Raw genomic sequence first — 17,352 nt, forward strand, 5'->3', positions numbered from 1 at the left:
GGAGGACATGAAGATCACCCCACCATAGTGAACTTCTCCTACATCTTTCGGCTCTTGACCATCTATGCCCCAATGAAAGCAGCAATCAAAGGCAATGTAGAAGCCCAGGAGGATATCTTGCCAGTTCTTTCAGGTGTGCTCGAGGCTGGTGTCAAAGACAATGAGTGCCACAAAGAAAAGCTCCACGCACACTTAGAGAAAAAGCTTGAAGAGCTCTGCTTTGATCTGCAAGACACGAGCACAATGGCTGCGCTTCCCAGCACAAGCAAGGACCACCCATACAGCAAGGCAACTGCAGAAGACTGTGTAGTATATTATCTTGCTGGCTACATTGTGCACAAAATCTCAAAGAAAAAAGGCTGTTTAAACTGCTTAGCTGACATTCAAACTGACGCTCCACATATGCCGGCAGCATGGGTAACATTTGCTAGGTCATTTAAAGAAATGAGCCTGAAGCACCCCACAGAGAAGATGTTCCTGTCACTGAGAAGCATAGAAAGCACTGTCTCAAGCGCACTTAACCGCTTTCAACTGTGCAGTGACATTTTTTGGGAACTTCTCGATGCTCTAGAGTTAACAAAGTTTCCAAAACTCGGGTGTGCAGAACACAAGGACAACTTTACAGCAACCGTGCTTAGGACATACACAATGCTACGAATGCATTTTTTTGCTAGAGACATGTCAAAGAAGCTGAGCAAGTCAGTAGAGACTGCGCATGCACGCAAAAGAGCAAAGCTCATGTAATTTTGAATAAGCAAACCTGTATCGAAATACAAGAATTTTGTTCCCCCAGTCCAACTGTGCCCAACATAGCCAGGAATGGAACCCCTGCACGTGTGCTTAGCAGCGAAATGCCGCGCTTACTCAGCCACCAAGTGATTGACAAGCAAAACCTGTGCTGTAGCTGTGCAACAGCTGGCTTTGATAGTGATACTTTCCTCTTCCATATTGTAGTGTTTGTAATCTTCATTAAAGGGCCCTTCAGCAGCTTTGTGAACTGCAAACAAACAAGTGAGGCACCTACATCACTTGGCAGCAATTGCATCGGCAAAGTGAAATGTGTTTGCAAGGCCTGAAAATTATAAAAATCGGAAACAAAAAGCTGCACACCTTTCCATTTCTGGGAGCCATGCTGTGTGAGCGTGAAGGATGACAAGTATGCATTCCTACGTCCTAGGCGTTCCTGGGAAAGCCACTGACCCTGGGATGTGGCTTTAGTTTTTCATCTGAAGTGAAGCACTCAATGCCAGCACTGAAAGTGTACCAAGAAGCAAATTAGAAAGAGAACAAACAAAAAAAAGAAGGCAATTCTAGCCACGTCACCATGACGTGCTCTCTTTCCTCAAAACTTGAGAGGATGCAAGGCTAACCAAACCAAAGAAGGACGCTCTGGCACACTACACAAGGCAGTTATGTGCGAGCACTTCAAGTTGAAGGTTCAGATGAGAGTTTCACAGATGTAATACTTGTACTAATCGACGAAGCTGATGAAAGCACTTAAGAAAAGGAGCAATGTTGTGTCACGACATCCTTTGAAATGATACAAGAACACAGTTTCATTCATGCATTAGTCACGACATCACCTGGAACATGAAAAATGCTTCACACCTTGGGGAGGCTGCTGCCCTATATACATAAGGTGGCTACTGCAAAAGTGTGTTGACTGGTAGAACTGTGTGCACTTCCATGGCAACACAGCAAAAGTGTAGGCTAAGATTTGCAACTTACACGATGTCCTTCATAAGTAGTTGCAAGCTAGGCACTCTTCTGTAGCAGTATAATACGTTGATTTTTTATTCGCTGTTTTTTGTTTCCTGAGAAAGAATTTTTTGTTGCCTTGCATTCACTGCTCCACGTTTTCCTAGATAATGTAACGCGTTCACCAGTGCATGTTTTGTCCGGAGAACTTCTGTTTGTTTCTTGTACTTATAATAATGCAATTTCATATGCAATATTGTGTTGCTTGCTTCTGCTTTATTATCTGTATTGAATTAGTGCTGCAAACCATGCTTGTGTTGTGTTGCATAATAAAGTCTTTGCAAATGCTCTTGTACATCTCCCCTTATGGAATGCATATAGGGGCCTGGAATAAACTTGTTCCACATGGCAACAGAAGTGTGACTGGCTCACTTATGATAAGGAGACCAGTTCAGCGCTGGCCCATCATAGCACTGACCCTTGCAATGTCATGTTTTTCATTGGCTTGCTTTATTTAGCATGGTGTGCAAGGAATACATTATACACATCAGCGTGTCACATTTGCAACTGCTGGGATGAAGTCGAATGCTGGGGTGCTTCCAGCTTTAAACTCTATCCTCTAATATTGAATGGTCGCTCTAAATAAATTCTTTGACAGCTGCATTTGCTTTCTGTGCAAAATTAGGTCTCTTTTATCAAAATATCTCAAATTATTGTCTGCAAACACGTACCTTAGGTACTGCAAGCCTTTAGGTATACTGTCTATAAACGCCTACAACAAACTTTGTTGCAAGTAACACTTTCACTTCAACAGTCTCAACCACATTCAGTTACCTTTTGAACAAGATATAAGCCAAAGGCCCCTGTTAGGTATCTTACATTTGATTGCCGCACTTAGGTATCTTACATTTGATTCTCATGCAGTGAAGGCAATGCTCGCCTTAAATAGAATCATTTCAGTGAAGCAATTGTTACCACTGTCATTAACCTTCATACTGCTGAGATCACAGGCACGTTAACAGAACATTTAAAAAAGGGTAACTGATATGGAAGGAGACAGATCAGCGGATGATTCAGGCCCAAGCAAGCTAGCATGCCTTAATGTGTCAACTTTAATGGTATCACTCAGTACTGATGTCTGTTGCAGCAGAATTTACTTTGCGACGGTGAATCCTTTGAACTTCTGCGTTGCCCTCTTCCATCCTTCTGTTTACATTCTAACAAAGGCTACCCTGGAAAGGTAAGAAGTGCCGCTACCACGTATCACTTTGCATATTTACTGATACCCAAGAAAAAAGCAGCAGTGGGTGCGAGTTGGCAATAAACAAGGCCTCCAATGGTGATAACAATGGGTAAAAAATCAGCTTTATTTCTGGTATTTTGTGCTAAAATCTGAATAATAGAAAACCTTAGGCCAGTGAGGAAGGCAATGAATGCATGCATGAATCAAACAAAGGTGCAGGCCAGTGGCTACTTTGTCTAAAGCAGAACATTCAAGTAATGTCAGATAATGTCATCTATATTATATAGATATACTGCTGCATACATTCTGCAACTAACACAAGAAACATCACAGAATTCGCATGTGATAAAACCCACCTCAGTTGAAAGATGCTGCTGTTGAAGCTGAGCATTCGTGCTAAAACACTTCAGATCATCTCTGCAATGCTTTAAGAAAACATGCCGACGCCTGCGACAAAAGTAATAAAAATGAGTCCAATGAGCACAACTAACGAACATTATTTTAAACCTCAGCACTTGAGAAAATATATGGCAGAGTGACGCATAGCACTTCGACAACAATAAAGTTTGGTGCTTACACGTCTGACATTACGGAGCATAACAGCAAGAAGAAATAGCGATGGGGTCATTCTGTAGAACTCTTAACACTCAAGATTTTGGAAAGATTACGAAACATGTACGACGCTCACTGCAACTAAAGTAAGAGCACCACTGATTTTTTTTAACAGTCTACAATATCTTAGTGTATGACCTAATTAATTCGGGTAGCGAATACACCGCTCGTCATTTTTTCAGCAGCTGTAAGCTAGCTGTCACATCGCACGCCCGATAGCCTCCCTCCTTCACCATAAGCGATGTTTATATGTAAGTCCTCATTTCAATTTTGCCGAGCATCGCACAATTGGCCATGCGTTTTACCACCGCTTAGGCTACAACGAAGTGCCAACAGAAGCCGTGCAAATGGTACATGTAGGAACACGCATGCAACAGACACCTAATCAGTTGTTAGTTTCGATAGAGCACGGTAGCAGCCTTGCAAAAAACTGATGGAAGCGCACCGCAGCCCTGTCATCTTTCTAAGAAACTGAGCTTGTTAATTTCTTACAGCGCAACGTCCGCGCGTCACAATGTAGAACAATGATGCACATGGCGATTCTAGTAAAAACAAAGCAAAAAAAAAAGATATTTTTTAGACCTCTGTCCATAGTGTCCGCCCAACTTTTCGCGCCAAGGACGGTGTCTTTAATGCAAAACCACACTCAAAAATAGCAAAAAGGCTCTTCTTTTTTTGGCAACAAGACCAAGTTAAGCGAAGCAATGTAAGTTACACTTACCGAAACAATTTCGATTCCCCTGGATCAACGCTGCATCCCGGTTGCATCCGCCTTACCGCTCGCTATTCTGCCAAAATGTAAGCATCGTGTGCTCTTCAAATGAATTCTGTAACCTCCGGACTTTGCTGCACCGTCCATTACGCTATGCAGCGGCGACGGCTGCGGTGTAACAGAAAAAAAAAACGTCCACCACACGAACACGCCGCTGCTCTACAGCTGCTCTGCGCGCTGCCATGTTGTTTGGCAGAGTGCGGCGGCGCTCACGGCTCTGCGCAACACAAAACACAAGATATGGCGTTTATTAGTTAGTATTTTGGTTGATAGATGACGCGACAATCAGCTCACTCCCGCAGTTTCGGCCAATGGCGTGTCCGGATTTTGATACATGGGGCCTATGGGGAGTTTCGCAACTGGTATGATTGAAGAACTCTGAACGCATGGTCAATGGTTGCCAGCGGCTAGCGGCGGATATTCACTAATATATGGCTGCCACTCTTAAGAACATACTATTTTAAATGACCATTTCGCAATATCAGCTTCGATACCCAAGATGATTAATTACTTGTGTTTCAGAAAGCGAAACGCGTCATTTGAAGCTTTTCAACCAAAAGAGAAGCAGCGAGGCGAAAAAAATGCAATGGCTGTGTGAAACAACCGTGCTGAGAAAATTTTCACATAGGATATGCATCTACTTAGCGTGAAAAGGACGCGAGGAATCATATGTAAGCGCTCAGTGCATGCGTTGCATTTGTCATCCCCAAAAGGTCCCTGGAAGAACCTTTTCAGGACAACTTGTTAGCGCGCTCTCGATATTGCTTTTGTCATCCCCAAAAGGTATCTGGAAGAACTTTCTCAGGACAACTTGTTGTCCTCAGAAAGCACTCGCAAAGACGTTTCCGGGTCAAACCAGCTCGTGTCGTACTCAATACGTACCAAGGACATCGAGAAATGTGCGAGGACGATGGTACCATTTGAGGACGACCTCAGGACGTCGAGTGTTGTCTGGGGCGTTCCGTCGACGCGTACTTCGGGGACACGAGTCCGATGTATTGCAACACGGCGCACACGCGTGTCCGGGCTTCGGCGATTAATTCAGTTTCCCCTACGCGTACGTGGACTCAAACGAGTCGTTGCGCGTGGATTCCCTACTTCAAGTCAGATATCTTAATTGTACGGCGCACGCAGCGAAAAACGCGTCCCGACTTCTGCAACACGCGGGGTCCGTTCGTTCCGCTCATTAAAACAGCCGATGTCGCACAGGCACTTTCGAAATGCACCGCGGATGACACAGAAGCCGTACGGGAAAGCTGAAACCGCAGGGGCAAATTTATCCGCCAAATCTGGCGGCAGTCTGGCAACATTGACCCCCGAGTCTGGCAACAGACTTCTGCGACACCAAATAGAACCCTGCCATCCCTTGTTAGGCGCTTAATGAACAACTACTTGACACACAGCGGACCCCTATCCCGTGCAGGAACTTCAGCTTCCAGCGTCGGGTTAAGCAATGTCCTCACTGATGACTTGGCCAAGAAAGAGCGCCTCCAACAGAGGCATTACGCGCTGTTCAGTGAGCTCCAGCAAATGGCCAAAGATGTGCCCCTGTGAGTCTGCCTGTAGCGCCTTTACAAAGATTCATAAGCGCCCCTATTGCTTCGTTTCATCATTCGGATAAGCATCGAGGAGTAGCGTGTTTATAAAGCGTGCGATATTTTTGCACCGTACGCTGCGCAGATTGTATAATGCCAGACAAATTTAGTTACCACATAATGCAAATGCACACGCACCGTGCTTTTGCGCTATAAGAATTGTGTATCGCGGCTTAATACCTCACTCACACACGCTGTCACCCGAAGGTCGCGGGATCGAATCCCGGCCGCGGCGGCCGCATTTTCGATGGAGGCGAAAATGCTTGACGTTCGTGTGCCTAGATTTAGGTGCACGTTAAAAAAGCCCGAGCGGTCGAAATTTCTGGAGCCCTCCACTACGGCGTCCCTCAATCTTATCGTGGTTTTGGGACGTTAAACCCCAACAATTATATTATTACACACGCTGCCGGCTTCTAGTAGAACAGTTATGATTATATATGATGTAACTGTCGTTATCACACTAACGCTGTACTTACTTAGGAGCTTGACCTGTTTTGTAATTGTTTGTGCTTGTAAATAAATTTTGAACTGTAACCTTGCTGCTGTTAGTTTCGGTCGTCTGTTCACATTTAACCGCGTTTATCGCTTGACTCGGTCTGGTACCACGTCTCTTATTAATTGCTTTCAGAAACTGTCAGCAGCGGCTTCCATATGAACTTTTATCAAGCCTCGCCAACTCTCTGCTGGACGGCACTGTCTTCGACATTGTCCGTGGCCTTAAGGACATCCAGATGATGGAAGAACAGAGCCTGATGGAGACGCGCAGGACCGTTGTGAAGTCACAAGCAGGTCAGGCCAGCACTCGTGACTTAACATTCAGCACATTGTTGTGTGTTGACATCTGTGGCTTACACCTTATTCCTTCCAACCTTAGTTTTAGCATCCAGAAAGCACAGTAAATTCCCTAAGAGTACCTCCATCTCCCTGTGTCCTTTGTGGCAATGTTGGCACACTCTGCACAAACTACAACGCTTAGCTGGTTTCTTGTGGATGCCAACTTTCCATCTCATGAATCTAGGAACACTTTGTGAACGCTGAACTTCTGTCAGATAGTATACACATACTCTATATGTTGGGAGTTGGGATGTAATCAAACGGAAAATGACATGTTCACACAGATGTGTTCAGCATTTCCAGTTGTATCTAGGACATATAAAATGCACGACAATTTTCCCACCACAGCAGATATACATCATTGCAGGGCCATAACTAAGGGGGGTTGAGGGGGTTCTGACATCCCCCAAATTTTTTCACGCTTAACTTTTCGGGTGACACTAAAATACTTGAACGCCTTCACAGCGACCACCAGTTGCCAAAGTGAGCCGTTCTACACACAAACACCCTTCGAAAAGAATTCCTGGGTACGGCCCTGTATCATTGTAATATTTCACTTCTAAACATGGCATTACTGGTTTGTTTGGCAGCTGTAGTTGAAACTATTCTGAGAGACGCCGTGTGAGTGACCCCCACCCCCTTCCTCTTGGGAAAAGCAGGAAACCTCTGACTGTGCTTCTGATTACATTTCAGAGACCAAAGCTGAGTTGATCAGGCGCCAAAAAGAACAAAGGGAAGCACTCCTCTCGAGTGGAGCGCAGAGCGTTGATTTCATTGACATGGCACAGGAAAAAGAAACCAAGGTGCGTGAATTCCTACAAATTTTTTTAGGGCATTGTACGGCATTCCCGCAAGATGTTAATGTGCTAGGACAAATCTCAATGTGCTGATCCAAGGAATTATAAGAGCGAATCTAAACGTTTTCTCATTGACACCAGTGTATAATATAAACCGGGTGTTTCATGTAACTAGAACCAAATATCTAAAAAAAAAAGTGGTTAACCACAACTAATTGAGACCAATGACATGTGGTGTGCCGTCATGTGGCGCTCGTAAGGGTATTTTTATATTGCACTTAATTGGTTAATTAACCCAGATCGAATTATGCAAAAATTTTTTGTTTTCACTTTAGGGTCAAGTGTGTTTCGTTATACATGCATGCTGTGTGGTGATTTTTCCAGGCATTTGAAAAAAAGCCCATGAAATATGAAATAAAACCATGTGACTGCGCTCATGCGCTACCATACTGCAGCACTCTTAAATGTGCTTTGAGCGAAACAACTGTGCACACAAACCATCAACCTATCACTTAAAAGGGAGAACGGCGCCTGCTTGCCATGTGCGGCTGTCAAAAATGTCAACGCACTGTGAAGCCGATGCCTAGAGCCGCGGCCGCTCATTTCTAAATGGTTCATGCGTATGGTTTTTGGTTGGTATTATCTGTGAGATGTTCTTAGCAGTCTACTCTCACCTCTGTAATAAAAAAAAATGGCTCATGTTCAGGCACTGGACCAGATGCACAAGGAAGAGCTCATTCGTGTCGATATGAAGATCATCACCCAGCTGGACCAACTAGTGAGTATGAAGTTATCGCCACTCGCTCCCTCATAGTACAGTTTGGACCATCATAAATGCTCGTGGTCTCACCTCATGCAGCGCCTAGCGAATGCAAGGAGGGTAAATATCATAACAATTTGTTGATGTGGTGGAATTCCATTAATTGAGCTTTGTGTAACTGAATTTTTTGTATTAATTAATGCCAACCTCCAGTCTCAGCCTGTGCCCATGCTTTTCTACATGTTCAAACATTAATTATTTTGATTCTGAAATCAGCCATTGCAGGATCATTTGAACTTTACAGGCTAGCATGGCAGGTTAGAAGTTGGACAGGTTAGCATGTGTGGCTCTGACCACATTAATAACCTCAGCGGGAACTTCATGACGGCAGGATCTGTCGCTAAACATTTATCGCCTGCTGTACATAATAAGCCCGTAGCAGCAAGTCTTATCACATTTTCTTGGTGTTCTGCAGAATTGTATGCATTGCAGAATGAATTAGTGAAGTATTTAATCTAGGTTTGGGCCACTGTTTAACCCACTGGCCCTCGCTACAGCACCTTATATAGGCCCAGCATTACTTTGAGATCTTTCAATGATAATTTTTATGAAATCATGGTTGTAATAACTAAAAATGCCATTGTGAGGTTAATTTAATTATCTCCAGTGTTCCTTGGAACACTCAGCTGTGCATATATTATCCTATGCCAGTGTCTTGTATGTTTCTATTATGCTTGTCCCTAGCTTTGAAAGTGGCTTACAGGGGCAACATGACTGGTTTCTGACTCCGATATGAGCAGACTTGCGCAGTTGTGAGCACAGAATACCCCATGACATATTGACTGCTGTATTATACAGATAACTTTTATAACTGGCAGCAGAGATGGATTTGATAAAGGGCCCCTGTAACACTTTTCCAAGTAACCACCGAATGGCTTCATTAAAGGAGTTTATTGCCTCACGAATTGACCGCCGAAAAAATTTTTAGAATTCGTCGAGTACGAGCGGAGCTACAGAGATTTGTAGTGCACTATGATTGCTTTCTCGCTTCTCTAGTCCCGACGAACGCACTGGAAGCTAAGCAGGGAGGGATTTTATGGGGGGAAAGAAGTTACATCACATGTGTGTTGTGACCTTGAGCACTTTTTTTTTCTTAGACTGCGCGGCTTACTTTCAGTGTGATCGCGAGCGAGCGCACAGACACGTGGCGGCCTCCCGTGGCGGCCGCGGTAAGTATGCAGCTCACGATGCTGAACTCAGTCAATGGCTGTGAAATTGGGTACATGGCGCGGTCATTTGGGTATATGGCATCATTTGTAGAAAGAACATGGAACGATTTCTAGCTGACTTTGAGAATTAATTGTAAATTCCAGACCGTGTGCTGCACTATAATGATTGGCTCATGTGTTCTCAGGAGCCTCAACTACCAATCGGCAGCATTTTCGGACCATGCTGAAAAAGTGTTGCAGGGCCCCTTAAAATACAGGTAGTGTTTACCCACCTACTACTCAAATGAAATAAGGATAGCAGTATTGCATTTGGCTGCCAAAGACGCTTGTAAGTTCTCCTCGCCAGAAATCTTTAGCAGTGAATTTTCTACATTTTCTTCATTACGAGTGTCATCCCCAGGTGATGATGCTATGATGCTAGTTCTTTTCTTCACATTGTCAATGCAGCATAAAGCTGATTGAATAGAAAATATGATGTAAGCTGACTTTTATCTTTATTTTCACTCGATATTGGTATAAATTTTGCCACATTTTGCGCTCTTCAGTATCAAAGTGCCATGATATTGGTGATATTTGTTGTCGATGTATGCATGCTGTGTTTAGCTCATGCTTTACTTCATAATGGCGATTGAAGGTAATGGTCCTAGACAAACATATCACAACTGGTCATTTTAGGTAACTCACCTTTTTTCTGAAACCTCAGCAGTGTGATAGCATTGTACTTCCACAGGTCAGCGAACAGCAAGTCGTTTTGGAAAAGGCTGGTGTTCCAGGCTTCTTTGTCACTAACAGCCCCATGGAGATATCTATCCAGATGCAACTGCTGAAGTTTATTGCAAGGCTGGCTGATTCTACTCTTTTCACGTCACCTCTTTAGAAATCATCACGGTGGTTGTTCCACATCATATCATTTTGGTTTTCCATAAAGGTTACTTTTTTTTTTTCTGTGTTCACATACTGAGTCACCAAAGAGTGCCTTTGTATATATGATGTAATAAATGTCATATGTGATTGTGGAGACGATGAATATCCAAGATCGTGCTCGGGAAGCTTCCTTGACAAAAGTGAATTAACACAGACCCGCCAAAGAAGGCAAGAGCTGTCCTTTCGTATTATGGTGGCATGACCAATGATAGCAGTGGCTACATTAAAGCGTGCAAGTGTGTATTATGGAATGCTTTGTGTTTGACCTATAATTGCTGGCTCACGGCACAACAGATTCAGCTGGCAATAACAGATGGCTGACAACAACTCTTGGTTTGTCTTGGCATAGGAAATCAGAGTCCCTGGCTAAAGCAGTGATTTCAGCCTCAACACTCCTTAAGTGAAGATAAACAGCACAAAGAAACATGGATACGAAAAGCAGACACACAGGACACATTTTCGTAGCCGTGTTTTTCTTTTGTTTTTTTTTTGTTTTTTGCACTGTTTACCTTCACTATGAATAACCAACTAACCCAGTCAGCTACTTCTTAGCCTGTTTGCACTGCGGCTGGCATCTCAATAAGCCAATTCCTATTCGCTGCTGCTGCGAGCTACCTGTGTAGCAAAAAGTATGTTAAGTGCACAATTTATAAACTGAAAAATTTTTATCCGGAGGGGGGGGGGGGGTTGAACCCCCTAACACCCCCTTTGGCTATGCCTATGTTGGCCTTTAGATAGTGCATTTGTTTCTCATCGCATATGGTTTGCTTCTTGACCTACTTTTCATAAATTTAATGAGAACTAACACAATAATGCCAAGTTATCTTTTCGGTGGCAAGTTATCTTTTCGTCCACTTTACTTTCTTCACATTTATATTCTAATTACTGGAAATAACACCCCCTATACTTTCCTTGGCATTATTGTCTGTTAGTTCTCATTAATATTGTGTCTAACAAAGAAAAACGAGTCACCTTGTCTCCTTCTTTCGTAGCGAGGGTCTCGTTCTGGCAGACTTGGTGCCTTCAGGTAGTATGCGAGGGATTATTGGTCCGCTGCCGGCTTGTAAAAAATATCACGTGCTACGTGACACCAACAGGCAGAAAAAGGGTGTTCCACACTCGCCGCCATGGCTGCGACTGGTGCTGACTAACAATCCTAGGTTTAAATGCACATATATACCCCATAAAAGTGGACGAGAGGATGACCGCCACCGCAGTCCAGTGGTCGAGCATTGGACGCGTTATTTGAAGGTCGCAGGTTCGGTCCCTGTCGGCGGCAAGTTATCTTTTCGTCCACTTTACGTTCTTCACATTTATATTCTAATTACTAGAAATAACACCCCCTATACTTTTCTTGGCATTATCGTCTGTTAGTTCTCATTAATATTGTTTCTAACAAAGAAAAACGAGCCCTTAAAAGTCACCTTGTTTCCTTTTTCATAAATTTGTGACCTGTTGTTACGATGGTCAAAAATACAGTCAATCTATGTATAACAAATGATTATACATGATGAAGCGAATTTGTTTCTCACTAATGTCACCACGTGACAAATATATGCTTAAAATGGAAATAAGATGTCGCGAAGGTATCTTTGTGCCAGATGCTACTCTGTTACAAATTGCAGTGTTGCGAACTATTACAGATTTTTACTGCCCTGAACCGGAGCTATATTGGAGGGAGTATATTTTCCGTTTCGACACATAAAATGGCCTTTATTAGGAAAGCATAATACAGCAGCTATAGTTAAAATAGCTCAATCACTTCATGAAACCACAATCCTAAATAAAATCCCATTCTTCCGCCATTATGTCAAGCTTCAAATTCTGCAGAATTCAGCCACTAGACTAAGCATTGTGAGAAAGCCAGCTTCGCGGCTACATGATGCACAGAAAAAGGGAACGGAGCACATGATGCCCCAACATGCCATAAACATCGTTCAATAACCCAGATCCCAAGTACATTGTGCGGTATGCGTCGGTTACGACTTTTGAGGTAATCGCTTTTGTAACTCGAGACAGTTCCTTGACTGCTTGAGTTTACAAACAAACCTTCAGCTTACGAATTATGGCGCGCGGAAAATTGTCACTGCTGTTTTTCTCAGTGTTCTTGTGGAGCCTACCTGTCAGCGGTTTTGCAACGTTCACGCGTTTATTGCAGGCCAACTGGGCTCACACAGGAAAATATTGTAATTTAATTTCCATGTACGCTGTGGAACATAAGCATGCTCCGTCGCTTCAGCGACTAGTCCTACCGAGCGAAATAAAGAATCCACTACGTACATGGTCAAAAGGCACTGATTGGAACGAAATGCTAGAGGCCCGCGTACTTAGATATTTCAGTGTGCGTTAAAGAACCGCAGATGGTCAAATTTCCTGAGCTCTCCACTGCGGTGTGCCTCATAACCATATCGGGGTTCTGGCAGATAAAAACCCATGAAATTAGAAGAATAAATGTGTAGCTGTGCTCGGACTTAAAGAAGTTGTTGAAAACCTGTCAACTCTTGCGAATTTTCGTTTAACGTTTTGGAAAAGAAAGAAGTCATTGGGTGTGCACACACGACTGTCACAGCCATACTTGGGTCAAGAGGAAGACTGTCACATGCTGAATGCAAGTTGAATCGAATGTTCTACGCTCATGAAGAAGGCAACAAACGGGTTCACACTGCCAACTGAGTTGTTCGTAGTTGCTCCCTCTATCCACAGCAGCGTGTCTTTTTGCGTGACAGCTCCTTTGCGAAGACAAACGGCCTGCGACATATCCATATTATCAGCTCTCAGCTGCTTAGAGGAGCCAAGCTTCTTTCAACCACGGGTGCCTTTGTGTGAAAGGTTCGATATCCTCATGCGCACCACTGTCATAGGTGTCTATAAGCAAGCTCTGTTGAACATGCATGTCCGGTAGTTTACAAAAGCACACCTGTTGTCGAGTGCGTGGCAAGTGTATACACACGGGACTGTTGATGACGGGGGCGGAAGCGGGATCTCGGCGTCGCGCACGCATGTTGACCAAGCAGTTCAAGCTGATCCTGGACTTTATGGAGCAGCACCTGAATCTGGCCATGTCTCATATGGACTCGAGCTACACCATCAAGGACCGAAAGCACGAGTGGTTCGAGCTTGCCCATCACTTCAAGGAACAGGCACGTAGCCAGGATTTTTTTTCGAGGTGGGGGAAAGGGGCAAGGCCCAATTGTTCGAAAGAAAGTCTTTCCATGGCAAAAAGAAAAAAAAAGTTGCCTGGAAATATAGAAGGCTGGACGAATTTCGGAGGGGGCCCGGCCCCCCCTGGCCCCCCCCTTGCCTACGTGCCTGCCCCGGAATGCAGAAGGACGCAGACAAGTGGAGGAAGGTATGCACTATGTAATCCTTGAAGGACGTGCAACGTTACGAGCAAGAAAGAAGAATTAAGGGATAGAAAGAGTGCCAACTTACTACTGTGGCGTGTCTTTGTGGCGAGTTGAGCTGGCACTCTTTTTTTCCCATCTACTCATTCATAATGTTGCGCCACGTCTTTCAGGTAATATATACATCAACCAGCCCAACATATGTCATTAGTATGTGACCCGTTGGCATAGTAACAGTGGGGGGGGGGTCAAATTCCCAATGAAATGTCTCACTTTTGCATGTGTGTATATACATGTAGGTACACACGCAAATGCATGCACAAACATACATGAAGGGTGCTTGGAGCCTCTCTCCCCCCCCTCCCTTGAAAAAGATTTCTGGCTACGCCCCTGATGTAATCGCTCTTAAATTATGGAACTGGGCTAATTTCGCGATGTTAGAACCACCAAATTTATATTTGACGGCTTTGTTCTCTTTATGTTAAAAAGTATGAATTTGAAAGGGTGGCCTTACACGTTTCATCGAAACCGCTGTGGCTGTCATGCAGTGAGGTAGAGTGGTAGATAAATATGAGGAGTAATAAAGGAGTAGTTGTAATTATGCGCAATGTGGGAATTATTTATCGACAGGACATACATATATATATATATATATATATATATATATATATATATATATATATATATATATATATATATATATATATATATTTCCTTTGGAGACGACCTGCAATCCTCGCTCAGCCTATAGACGGTTTCGCTGTTTGTAAACAAACCGGCATGCGCCGAACGGTCTGCCCAAGAAGACTTCCGGTGCGCCACTTCCGGTAATACTTTTTCAACCGTCCCAGCGGTGTTTGCCTGGTGTGTTTGAGTTTGTTGCTCTATTATTTCTGGCACATTCCTTCAGATGTGTTCGGAGCGATGTCTAGGGGGTATATGAAGGGTCTCGACAACGTCGCACGGGGGAGTCACAAGCAGAAACTGCAGTGGAGAGAAGAGTTGCCTGATACGCTGAATAGGGGAAGTTGTGCAATTCAGCTTTTCTACTGGAGCTAGAAACCTGTCTCCTGTCACAGCCACGGAGACATTTATGTAGTTTGGTCTAGGCACACAAGGTCACGGTAAAGTTATCATTGCGCTTGTGTCACACCGGGCACTTTTGATAGAGATCGGCGCTGATCGAAATCGATCGTGATCCAGAGTGTTCGGTATGACTGAGAAAATATAAAACGCACTCATTATGTGATGACGTCAGGTGAGGCTGAGTCACGCGAACTACTATGTTTTACTCACGAGCACGGCATTCATGTATTAAGCTTTCAAGTTAATCCGCCTACATCTACAGCCCACGGTCCAACCGAAAGATAAATTAGCTAGAGTGCAACGATGTCCATTGGCGGCAACACGAAAGTCGATTAGTCATTTGCTCGCACCGATGGGAACCCTCTCGAGGGCGTCGCTCTCATAAAAAGCATATGCAACGGCGTCACTGCAATTGGCAACAAAACGTGGGCACCGCGACGTACACAGTGTGGCGATTCATGTCGAGCACGGCTGCTTTGGTGTCCCGAGTGTTGCTTCGAACGGTACACATCACTGATGAGGCTCGAGCTAGAAGAAACACCTTTACGATGGATTTTCGGTGTTAGCCAGCTTTCACATTTTGCTATCCACTTCGGGCGTGAGTGCAGCTATCTGTCATGGGTGGCAGACGACGGCGTCCGACGTGTTCCTTGTAATTGGGGACCTTCGACTAACGTCTGAGCATTGTCTGAGTACGCATTGAACTTTACTTGCCTTTGATGAAATGGGCAGAACAAATCTACGCGCTCTTTGTGGGAATTCAGTTTTTGTCGCCTGATCGCTGCAATCCAGGCGCTCCTTCTGCCTTCATCGGTCGGAAAACAGAACGTTTTGACTTGCGATAGCAAATTAGTTGCGGATCGCAGACTGCATCCTGACACTACACATCAGTGCCCGAGTTGCGAGCGCTTCATCGGAATAATTTTATCCGCAGAAAACATCGAAACACAAGCAGCCACGGCCTGCAACGCAGGCTAAAACTACGCTAAAGCAAGATAAACAGGAAGTTTCCTAGGGAGCGTTTCCGGTGAGCGCACAACGTTGCCAGAGAACGGTAAGCGCTGGCGAAACCGTCTATATCGTTAAAAAGAAAGGATCATGCTAGAACTTAGCTCGCACTTGAACCGCATGTAATGTGACAGGCAGATCTTATACAGATGAACCTTGTTATAATGGCCACTTATATAGCGAATTATCAGTTATAGCGAACTAATTCCAAAGCTTGGTTGGTCACGCTTCATTTCAGCGACATATAATCTTTTATAACGAAACTGTAAACGCGAGAGCCGCCGCGATATCGGCCAACGTTTAAAGAACTTCTTGCAGCCCGGCACAAAACATGTCGGCACTGTTGGCGCATAACATGTGTGGTCCCTTTTCCTGCGTATTACAAAATCCGGACTCTTGTGGCGGACCTGGTGGAGCCGCGCAACAGAGTAGTTCTAGAAACGTTGATATCGGCTGTAACAAAAAATGTTTGGTTCGTGCGAGGCTCAAAACTTGGAAGGCAGCATAAAAGGCAACAGAAGAATCGCGTACAGCCCCATTATATTTCAATCGTTTGCGGGGGGGGGGGGGGGGGCTGCTAACCAAAAAGTTTCACTTGTACCCTCCCCCCCATTTGCCCCTCCCCAAGAGCGCCGAAAACATGACCCAGAGTAAGCGGTATTCCCCTCCCCCCCTCTCTCGAAGGAACTCGCTTGACGTGGGTACCCCCCTACGCCTGTTTAAAAAATCCTGCCGTGCCTGATTCGCGCAGCCGCAACAGTGAAAACCGCTGTCTTTTCGCGTCATGTTGAACGGTCTGTTCTCGATCCTGCGTCGAGTGTGTATTGTCTATTTATCGCTGCTGCCTCCGGGAATGGAACTTTTCGACGGAGGGTGAAAGGAACAGTGGCGACGGCGGGCACTCGGGGCAACAACCGTTCGTTGAGTGTAGCGCTCGCTTCGCCCACTGGTTGCGCTGCCAGCGTCGGGTATTCGACGTCGGCTAACGAACGCGAGAGGCACCGCCAAGCGAACGAAGGGTGGGGCCAAGCATGGGCCAAGCAGCTACGTCGGCGGGCGCGGAGGACGGGAGGAGGAGGAGAGGTTGAGGAGAGGAAAGGCAGGACTTCGTGCCAACTGATACTCCTATCCGCTCCTATCAAGTCCCCCTCTCTCGTTTGCTGGCGTGACGTGGATGCGTTTCTTCTCACAGCTATCGAACCGGTCTCTAGAACCTTCGACTTGCGCGCGAGCGCAGCAGAGCCGGAACGTGCTTTTACCACTTTTACGGCCCGCTGTCGACATCAACTGGAGTTCTCGTCGCGCTGCTGTGCTCGTCGGCAGCGGAGACCATAGCAATCGTACGTGTGTTCGCCATCGCTGGAAACGAGTGTCGTGAAGTTTACTGTGCGTTGTCGCGCCAATCTTTTCTATTGCGGCCAAGTTCCGAGGGAAACTGAAGCGATGTTCC

General features: G+C 44.9%; 1 protein-coding gene and 1 long non-coding RNA gene across 2 annotated transcripts; one reads left to right on the top strand and one right to left on the bottom strand.

The window, feature by feature from the left end:
- Window positions 1-4,510, bottom strand: LOC119396690 (uncharacterized). The gene is made up of 4 exons (XR_005184472.1): window positions 4,275-4,510; window positions 3,298-3,388; window positions 1,111-1,252; window positions 1-997 (listed from the first exon to the last, which is right to left on the bottom strand). It is a non-coding gene; the product is annotated as an uncharacterized LOC119396690 (long non-coding RNA).
- A 1,182-nt stretch (window positions 4,511-5,692) lies between these two features.
- LOC119396687 (protein DGCR6) lies at window positions 5,693-10,545 on the top strand. Its single transcript, XM_037663989.2, has 5 exons — window positions 5,693-5,875; window positions 6,549-6,709; window positions 7,448-7,557; window positions 8,258-8,329; window positions 10,271-10,545. Exons 1-5 carry the CDS (start codon window positions 5,706-5,708, stop codon window positions 10,415-10,417), a joined length of 660 nt encoding a protein of 219 aa, XP_037519917.1. The 5' UTR covers window positions 5,693-5,705; the 3' UTR covers window positions 10,418-10,545.
- The last annotated feature ends 6,807 nt before the right edge of the window (window positions 10,546-17,352 follow it).

The sequence above is a fragment of the Rhipicephalus sanguineus genome, chromosome 6 (assembly GCF_013339695.2).
Source record: "Rhipicephalus sanguineus isolate Rsan-2018 chromosome 6, BIME_Rsan_1.4, whole genome shotgun sequence".
In the NCBI taxonomy this organism is placed as follows: domain Eukaryota; kingdom Metazoa; phylum Arthropoda; class Arachnida; order Ixodida; family Ixodidae; genus Rhipicephalus; species Rhipicephalus sanguineus.